The sequence below is a fragment of the Dendrobium catenatum genome, unplaced genomic scaffold, assembly GCF_001605985.2.
Source record: "Dendrobium catenatum unplaced genomic scaffold, ASM160598v2 fragScaff_scaffold_156, whole genome shotgun sequence".
NCBI lineage: Eukaryota > Viridiplantae > Streptophyta > Magnoliopsida > Asparagales > Orchidaceae > Dendrobium > Dendrobium catenatum.
The window spans coordinates 1,159,749-1,170,045 of NW_021318618.1; the positions used below are offsets into that span (position 1 = coordinate 1,159,749).

At 36.0% G+C, this 10,297-nt stretch overlaps 1 protein-coding gene across 1 annotated transcript; it reads right to left on the minus strand.

Annotated features, from left to right (window-relative positions):
* Positions 1-4,251: 4,251 nt before the first annotated feature.
* On the minus strand, positions 4,252-5,372 carry LOC110108486 (probable WRKY transcription factor 46). The gene is made up of 3 exons (XM_020839155.2): positions 5,075-5,372; positions 4,879-4,998; positions 4,252-4,745 (listed from the first exon to the last, which is right to left on the minus strand). Exons 1-3 carry the CDS (start codon positions 5,320-5,322, stop codon positions 4,289-4,291), a joined length of 825 nt encoding a protein of 274 aa, XP_020694814.1. The 5' UTR covers positions 5,323-5,372; the 3' UTR covers positions 4,252-4,288.
* Between the last annotated feature and the right edge of the window lie 4,925 nt (positions 5,373-10,297).

Genomic DNA, 10,297 nt, shown 5'->3' on the forward strand with positions numbered 1-10,297 from the left:
TAACAATAGTAGTTAAGATATATTTATATTAGTGAGTCTGTTTTGTTGTAATGTATTAGCTGATGATCATGAGCTATCAAGGATGTATTTTGAATTTTATTATCGATTGTAATTTTTTATTGAAAGATTGGACATTTCAGCACTTCAACTATTATTGTAGTGCAATGGAGGTTTGAATTCATATGTTGAATATAATATGATATTTATTTCAATGTAATAAATGTTTGAACCTAATAAGACAACCTAAAGATCATTTAGAATTAGAACTGGTGTAATATGATGTAAATGCAATGTTGTAAAGAGGCTTCAATAAGCAGTTCCAGCTGTAAAATTTGAACTTTTGTTAGATTTTTTTAAATGATTTATAAAACCGCACAATTAATTTCAGCTAAAACCATGCCTAAAACATGCAGCTCACCTTGATATGTTAGTTGAGAGCTTTGACTATCAATTAATAGATATTGGTTTCGAGTCTTGCGTATGTGAAATTGACCTAAATTTCCAAAAAAAAAAAAAGTTTCTACCAATTTGAAAGTTCTCGGATGTAGGACTTACTTGCAGTTGCAACTATAAGTTTCAGCTACTGCTTCAGCCAATTTTATATGTTACCAATTTTTAGTGGTAGTATTAACTACAATTTTATCTACAGTTTTAATTGCAGTTTCAAGTGCAGTTTAAGACAGAATTAAGGGTTTCGGCCGCTAGATTTAGCTATAATTTTAAGTAAAATTTCAATTTTGAAAGCCAATTTGAATGATCACCTAAAATTTTGAATGTTAATTTGAATGCTAATTATATGTATAGGATATGTAGTGGGAATTAAGTATAGTTATGAACCCAATTGAATCAAGTGCAGCTAAGTAAGAAACAAAAATTCTAAAAATGCCAAAATGCAGTATATCTTTAATTTGTGTCATCTTTGGTTATAACGACTACCATAGTTTGATCACTTAGGGCAAAAAAACTCACTAATTTCATTACATCAATGTCATTAAGGATAAGCTTCTATACTCCTTAGGAGATGTCCCACAAATATGGTAGTAAAATTCAAAATCATGGCCTCTTAGCCAAAGATAAATGCCTTCTATCTCTTCTATTAATACAAAAAAAAAAACTAAGTCAGCCTTCATCAGGCTTTACAATCTACTACTTCCCCCTTCATATTTCTTTCTATTCACGTTCTTAACTTTGCTACAACAACCACAAAATTTAAATGTTCGCAAAGCAACTCCTTCATATCTAACATGATATCAACTCCAAATAATGAATAACACAAAAGCTAGAAGGACAATCGAAAAATACAACATAAAAAGGTTAATGAAGATCAAAATTAAAAATCTGAATGTAAACTTCCTATTTTATTACAAATAAAGCTTCTATCAAATAAAAGTTTTCGTCTTGCAGTTTCTACAAATTATTTTCAGACAAACTCTTTATTACAGCTCCAGTATTTGATTTGTTAAAAAATAAAAATATAATAGCTTCCATAAACCTGACTACCATCTGTTTGACAAAACCCTAAACCCTAAAAAAAAAGGTTTTTTTTTTTAACAAATTGGTTAAAACGGGAAGTAAATAATGTCGATTCACCTTGGAGACTAAAAATTGGTTTAGACTTGATCTACAAACTAGGCGGGAAAGCTAAGATCAAGGATGCAGGAGGTAGGGATGGAAATGAAGTCGCTCATTAAGCCAACATCGGCAAAAGAGTAGGGAGGAGAAGGATTTCATAGGTAGGAATGGTGACCAAGTTACTCACTGTGTCAAAATCAGTAAAAGAGGCAGGAGGAGAGCTGTTCGCATGGGAGAGAAACCTTGGAGACGAAGTTGCAGATTGCGAGTGCCGGGGTTAGGGCATCTCCAACGGAAAATCTCATTTTTCACTCAAAATGCAGGAAATCAAAAAATGCAGTGTTTCATTTCCAATCCAACGCCATTTTGTCCCTAAAATCGTTCGTTTTCTTTCGCGCCTTTCTTCCCAACCTGTTCGGTAGAGAGGAAAAAAATGGCGCACATGAACAGTGTCAAAAATGACGATCGGTTAGAGCAAAGCAAGAACGGCAAACAAGTGTTTGCCGTTCGGTTGGAGATGCCCTTAGGAACGCAGCCGAGAGTGCCATTTGTGGTGTTTAGAAAGATTTTGGTGTTATAAATGGAAATAACAAATTTTAGTTGTTAGATATGTAATTAATAAAATTCTCAGTGGTAATTATGTTAAGTTTTCTATTTGATTATTAAAATTTAAATATCACCAAATCATTTTAATAATATGTAATGTATTATGACAATTCTGATTAGAATTAAAGTATCACTTATGATGCTCGTAATTGGGTCATGTTTACATAATTACATTATTAGGATCAACTAGATGGGGTCGGTTATATGAATATTTTTTCTCCAATATGTTATATTAAGAGTCAAATTCTCATTTAAATCTAATAAAAAAATATTATTTATAATATTTGCTAATCAAGTCTTTTAGGTCTAGCTCTAAGTTTATTAACATAGGCCAAACCCAAAACATCTACACTCTTAATTGGGTCATCAGAAAGCCCATACTTTATGTGACCAAACCATTTAAGACGACTCTCTCTAATTTATATGTCTTTGGGGCTATTCCAACATTTTCACGTATATACCTGTTTCACATTATGTCTAAGAGTGAAGTCACTCATCCACTTAAGTATCCTTATCTCTGAAATACTTATTTTTATGATTCTCTTTTAATGGCCAACTTTTTTGCGCCATAAGTATTGCAAGTCTTATCATCTTATAAAATTTTTTCGTAAGTTTCAGAGATACTTCTCCACGTCAACCATCCAAATTGAACTCAACTAATAATATCCTCATCTATTTAATCATCACTTTGAACAATAGACCCGAGATATCTAAAACATGTACTCTTATTGTTAAGGGCGAATACAGAAAATTTTATTAGCGGGGGCACAAATTGATATTTTTTAAAATACTTTCTCTGAATGATTTTTTATCTTTTTAATTGATTGTAGAGTGAAATAATATTTTAATCTTTCATAAACAATTAAAATTTATATTCTATTAGTTATAATTTAAATAAAAATAAAAACTACACAACAAGTGTCACTTCATGGTCCAATGGATAAGGTGCTAGATATCCTACTAAAGGAGTTGTGTTCAAACCTTTACTCTCATGCCTTCATGATTATATAAGATTATATAATGTGATGGGCTTTTATTCCCCCACTATAGTTTCGCTAATGAGTTGAAATAAACTTGAATTACGGAGGTCAACTTTAAAGCCTAAAGATTTTCATTTAAGTAAATCTAAAACTAAATACATTGAATGTAATCTTATAACTAATAGATTTAGTGAGGGCATGATGACTTTGGGCAATAAAGTCATTAATAAGCACTGGAGGAGCTACTATGGGAGCCTTAGAAGCATAGGCACCCACTAGCCCTTCCAACAATAAAAACCCACCACCAAAGTGGAATTCAAAATAACTAGCCCAACTTATAATAAAAATGCACCACCTTTGGCCCAACTTGGAATAAAAGCCCATCACATTATATAATCATAAAGGCATCAGCTCGACGATTTTGAACCCCGCTCTTAGAGTAGGATAAATAGCACCTTATCTACAATACCATGAAGTAATACTTGTTGTGATAGTTTCTATTTTTTATTTAAATAATAACTAATAGGATATAAAATTTAATTATTTATTAAAAATAAATATTAATATCCTTAAAAGATCAAATTCAAATTATATCATTTATAATTATAACTTATTGATAGTAATTAAAATTAAATTTAATAAATAACTATTATTTAAAATGCAAATTAAATTCAAAATACATATTAAATGTAAATTTTCAATGAAATAACCATCTTAAATCATTGATTATGTTGCCAATTAGTTTACTTAACAAAATTTAATAATTTTCTTGCCAAATAGTTTCCAGGATTTAACACACTTAGTATTTATTTAATTAAATCCTACTAAGTTTTTGAGGAAATTTAGGCCTTAACACACTTCACATATGTAAGACTAAGGCTTCGTTTAGGACGACTTTTTTACTGCTTTTTAAAACAGAGTTTTAATACAAAATTTTTTATTTTTGTATTAAAACTCCGTTTTAGAAAGCAATAAAAAGCCGTCCCAAACGAAGCCTAAGACTTCGTTTGAGATGACTTTCTTAGTGCTTCTTAAAACAGCTTTATAGTACAATAACTAGAAAGCTACTTTAAGAATAAGTTAGAAAGCCGTCCTAAACATAAGCCTAAATCCTACTTTGCCAAACAGCCCTAAGAGAAATCAAATGGAAACTCTGCGCCGAATTCGACCATTGTAGATTCAATCGTTGTTGAAGACCAGAGAGTATCGAAGTCGTCTTTAAAATCCCAGTTCTCAATTGGAGATTCACTCATCGTCCAACTCGCTCCGGAGAGCATCTCAGCCATCTCCGAGCCCGACCCGCGCAAGTTCGGCGCGGAAATGTCGTTGCTCGGCCCGCAGATCGACGGGGATGTCAATGAAAAACCTGGCTGAAGATCACCGGAGACGATCATGAGCCTCTCTGCCTCCGGCGAAGTATTGTGTAACTCCGACGGCAACTCAGGGATTCGCCGGCAATGATGGTTTCCACACGTGTGATCCCCGTGGAGGGAGATTTGGAAGAGAGAAGAATCGTCGTCGGAACGTTGTACTTGTTTCGTCGCCGGACATCCGAGGGTGTCGCGGTGGGAGCATCTATAGTAGGCTCTGTAAATCGGCAAAGATAACCAATTAATCTCTGAACATTGGGGATCAAATCAAACCTAATGAATAAACTCACAATAAAAATCGGATCTTGAATTTCTGATCGTTTCAAAATCTCAACTTTCCCGCCACAAACCTGTGAAACTTTGATCCGAGTATCACCTTTTGTCCGTACTTCCTCCAGCTATAGCCGTCATTCACGGCCGATGAAGGTGAACACAGAAGAACTTGCGTGTTCAACCTTGTCTTCGTCTTCCTATAAACATATTAATTTCACCCCATCAAAACCGATTCAGATAAATTAATTAAAACACTTGGCTTTATTTCTATACCTTTTCTTGAAAACCTTCTCAGAATTCTCGCTCCTCGGACTCTCAGTTGCCAACAATGGCGATTCAGAGGCTTTCGCCGGCTGATTGAGCAGTTTAGCCATGGAGATCGCGGTTGCTAAAGCCGCCTGGACCTGACTTGCTAAAGACTTGCAAGCTTCTGAAGAGTTGGGTTGATCGAGCTGGGCTTCAAGCTCTCTGATTTGTTCGTTTCCTTGGTTAAGCGCATTGATAAGCAAATTGATCTCCATTTCTATCTAAGCTACTCTCTTTTCATGCTCATCTCATTTTCGGTGATGCTCTGCATTTTCTTATAGATAGTGAGCGTTTGGATTTAAAGGCGCTTGCTTTCTACTTATAGGATGGAGAACTATTAAGTGTGGTTATGAGATAGTTCAGAGGTCAATCAGGATGTGCAATATCACCCGATACACAGCAGTACACAGTGATAATACACAGTAAATTAATGAAGTGGTTACCATAATAACTTCGCCATATGATGACTGGTCTTTGGTCAAAGGAGACAGATGGAAGGAACACTCAAAGAGTGTAAATTTGATTTATTTTTGAGCTAATCTGATTGGTTTTATGTCAATTTTGGATCTTTGATTATGTACTATATTAATTTCGTGTTTGATTAGGGTTAGACCCTTTAAATTAGTAAAGTTCATGTTTGCCATTACATTCCTGCATATTAATAATTTAGCTTCATAAATATATTTAAAAGAGAATATTCGCACCAAAGTTTTAATAATGTTGAGTTTAAGAACTTATAAATTTACTTTGTGATAAATAGAGTTATAAGTAAATTGATATGCTATGAGATTTGGGTATTATAATTTTTACAAATATAATCCTACAACAAATTGTATTCACATAGGGAGTTTATTTTTAGATATTTAACTGAAATTTTGACTCTCATGTCTCGATTGGAATGGTTTTCTTGCTGCTTCTTAAGGCTATTTTTAGTGCAAAAATTAAAAAAATTTAACTAAAAAACTGCTTTAAGAAACAATAAAAAAACAGTCCCAAATTAAATCTGAATAGGACATAATAAAAAAAAATTCATGAAGCAAACCTTACATAATGAAATAAAAATTTGATGAAGTTATTATTATTGTTTCAAAAAAAAAAAAGAGATATGTACCATAAAAAAAATATTATAAGAATATCTCAATATAATTTTAATCAGAATGAATTTAAAGAATTTATGTTCAAATTAATCCAATTTAAGATATTTTATCTGAGTATTGACTACTGTTGTGGTCAAAGTCTATTCCAATCCTTTATCCGCGTTAGGAGAAAGTGATTGGTGATTAGTGATTAATGACATAATAAGGGCCCCACTGATTTTGTTTTGGATAGGTTCCAAGCTAGTCCACCGCACTTCATTACACAGCATGTCAAACTACGTTCCACGTGGCAATTCAATGTTATTTTCCACGTGTCAGATCGTCGTTATAGGTGCTGGGTCGTGTGGACTCTGAGTATTTTATAGAATAAATAAATTTTCATAACGAAATTGAATTTTAATGCAAAGATATTGCCTCACGGGTGTAATTGAGTCAAGGTGATTTGTAAGTCTGACTCAATGAGCTAACTAGTCAAATTTGAGCAAACCTCAACTCAATTCGTTAGCTCGTGAGTCGACTTAATTTAAAAAATATTAATTAAAAGACACTTGAAATATATTCAAATTCAATGGTTCAAATGTAAAACTATTAAAAATATTTTAATTTTGTGCTTTATTTTTTTATATCAAGTGATTCTTTTTTATTTATTTATAATTTCTCATTATTTTTTTAATTTTATTATAATAATTATTTGAAGCATAATTATTTTCTGTCTATCATTATAAACAAGTTTGCTCGTGAAACGGCTCAAATTCGTAGAATTTAGCTTCAGCTCAAACATTAATATGATTAATTACACAACTCAAGCTAGGAATGACTCAAATTTGGCATGACTCACTTATATATACACTAGTCACCAACACCTAATTTTTTATTGTTGAAACTTTATAAACAAAATTAAAAAAATATTTGCTGTTAAAAAAACTATGTGTTTTAATGAAATTTTTATTAGGTTCGGTGTCCTGACGTAGCTCTACGTTCGGACGCCAATAACATGTCACCACGTGCTCTTATTTTTTACCGTGCGGCCCGACGATCTGACCCAGACCGGGACCCGGGATTCTATGTTCGCGTATTGCTAGGTATTGCTTGACAATGACGAGAAATACTGCTCTATGAAAACCAATACCTAGCAATACCGAGCAATACCTAGCAAAACCGGGTTATTGCTCGGTATTGATAGGTATTGTTAGGTATTAGTCTTCACATAATGGTATTTCTCGTTATTGCTAAATAATATCGAGCAATACTTATCAATATCCCGGTCTGCACAAATCAACCAATACATAGCAATCTCGGGACCGGTCCAAGTCGGATCGTTGGGCCGCGCGGTAAAGAGTAAGAGCACGTGACACCATTTTACTGGCTTCCGGATGTAGAGCTATGTCAGGACACTGGCCCTAACAAAAATCAAATGAGACTTTTAAAGCATAAAATAGTTAATTAATCTCTATTATATAAATATTTTATATTTTTTTCTTAAGTGTTCAATTTTCCTCTTTTGCTTCAGACACCTATATAAAAAACATTTTAGAAGTTTCCAATGTAATTATTTTTCTCAATTTTCATAATTAGGAAGTTCATAAAATATTTTATTCTTATGATCCAGCACCCATAAATTTTATTCAAATTAATTTTTATGTATAATAATAAAATATTATATACTTATAAAATTTGATATGGTTCAGAAATTTGATCAGATAATAATTTCAAAATAATTTTGATTTCACTAAGCATCCAATCATTTGGGTTAAAGATTTGAAAAAGTAATTATAAAATTATCTGAATTTAATTTTCAACAATTTCATAATATATAAGTGATGATTCAAGAAGACTGAGGCTTCGTTTGGGACAGTTTTCCCTCAAAATCATGTGAATCTAAGTCTTAATCAGTTTAAATCAAATATGTAGAAATATAATTAGAAGTTTCTTGAGGGATCAAGATTTTGGTCAAAATGAGCTTCACAATAAGAAGTATCCATCGATCTCAATATCGCTCAATTTTAAGGTCATTAAAGCACAAAGGCGAGCACCAAATAAAAAATAAAAATTAGATGTATTCAACAGTCTTGATACGTCATCAAAAAAATATCTTGATTGGGCATGAATCTCGAAACAAAATAATGTTGGAAACTTAAAAAATTAATTTGGAGATTATCTCAACTCCGATTTCAGAAAACTTACAGTCAAACTGAGCGTATCTGAAATACAAACCCAACAACACCAAGTTCGACTCAATCCGAGCTCAAATGAGTCCAAATCAAGGACCCGAAGCGCTGTTGGAAGGTTCAAACCATAATTTGGATTACCAAAGGGTTTCCAAACATAACAAGCTTATAGTCAAATCGAGCGGCTCGACGAGACGAATCCAACGAGCCCAAGATAAATGAATTTTGATACCATTAAGACCTTCAAATGTCTGACGAACTATCTATGATCAAGGGATTCAATATCGGCCGTCCATTGAACCACTCCACATTTGCCCCTGATCTCTCACATATTTATAGGCCATGTCACTCCAGAAAATCTATAAATAGACCCCTCATTTCTCTTGAAAGGGGGGTCCAAGCAAAGAAGAGAAGAAGGGAAGATAAAGAAGAGGAGAAGAAGAGAAGGAAGAAGCTCCTCCTCGACCACCGCAGGAGCCTCGCCCGACCACCGCAGGAGCCTAGGCGGACCACTACCGGAACCTCGTCGGACCACTTATGGAGCCTCGCCGGACCACCAACGGAGCCTCGCCGGACCACCACCGGAGCCTCGCCGGACCACCACCGGAGCCTCGCCGGGCCACCACCTGAGGCCCCACCTTCTCCAGAGGCCCTCACCTTCGCCAGAGGCCCTCATCTTCACTTGAGGTCGTCACCTTCGCCTTCGCCAAAGGCCCTCACCTTCGCTAGAGGCCCTCACCTTCGCTAGACCGCCATCTGAGACCCTCACCTTCACCAGAGGCCCTCACCTTCACCTGAGGCCCTCACCTTCGTCAGAGGCCCTCACCTTTACTTGAGGCCCTCACCTTCACCATAGGCCCTCACCTTCGCCAGAGGCCCTCACCTTCGCCGGACCTTCGCCATCGGTACTCACCTTCGGCAGAGACCCTCACCTTCGTCAGATAATCACCTGAGACCCTCATCTTCGCCAGAGGCCGTCACCTTCGTCAAACCACCATCTGAGACCCACACCTTCGCCAGAGGCCCTCCCACACCTTCGCCGGATCACTGTCAGAGGCCTTCACCTTCGCCAGATCTCCACCTGAGATCCTCACCTTCGTCGGATCATCACCAAAGACCCAGAATTCTGTCTGACCACCACTTGAGGCCCTCACCTCTGCTGGACCACCGCCTGACGCCCAAAGTTCTATCAGAGTACCGCCCTAATAAAACAGTCTTTCAGACCCCCAGTTTCCTGCTGACTACAATCCTTTTGACCTCCGTCACCTACTATGGTCCATCCAATCTCCATCACTAGACAACGGTCTTTCTGACCCTGGTCTCCTGCAGACTACGGTCCTTCTAACCTCCGTCACCTATTATGGTCCTTCCGACCTCCATTAACAGACAACGGTCTTTCTGACCTCGGTATCCTGCCGACTACGATCCTTCTAACCTCCGTTGCATATTATGGTCCTTCCGACCTCCATCAACAGACAACAGTCTTTCTGACCCCGGTCTCTTGCCGACTATGATCCTTCCGACCTCTGTTGCCTATGATGGTCCTTCCGACCTCCATCACCAAACAATGGCCTTTTTGACCACCATCCTATCGACTATGATCGTGCTGACAAAATAAACAAATCTATTGTAACTCCCACCACGTAATGCACTCTATATGATATACATTTGTGACATCAAGTCAAGGCCTTCTCCCAAGGAAGGGTCTCATTTGTAATAGACTGCAAAAACTAGTGGATTCATTCAAACTGGGCCAGGCCCCGTGGTTTTCCCCCCTTTTCAGGGGTTTTCACGTAAAAACTCTTGTGTCTCTTATGAATGTTACACCGTCTCACTTACCTGATTGTGTGCTGGATCTGCGTACAATGTTAAGACGTTAAACTATATATTTCTCTACCGCCGCGAATACTCGAGGACGCAATAAG

Bases quoted from the DNA above. Each gene is read 5' to 3' on its own strand.
- LOC110108486 (XM_020839155.2), bottom strand. From the start codon at position 5,322: ATGGAGATCAATTTGCTTATCAATGCGCTTAACCAAGGAAACGAACAA. The intron at 4,999-5,074 runs GTATAGAAATAA...ATATGTTTATAG, and splicing joins GAGAAGGTTTTCAAGAAAAG to GAAGACGAAGACAAGGTTGA. The intron at 4,746-4,878 runs GTTTGTGGCGGG...GCCGATTTACAG, and splicing joins CTCGGATCAAAGTTTCACAG to AGCCTACTATAGATGCTCCC.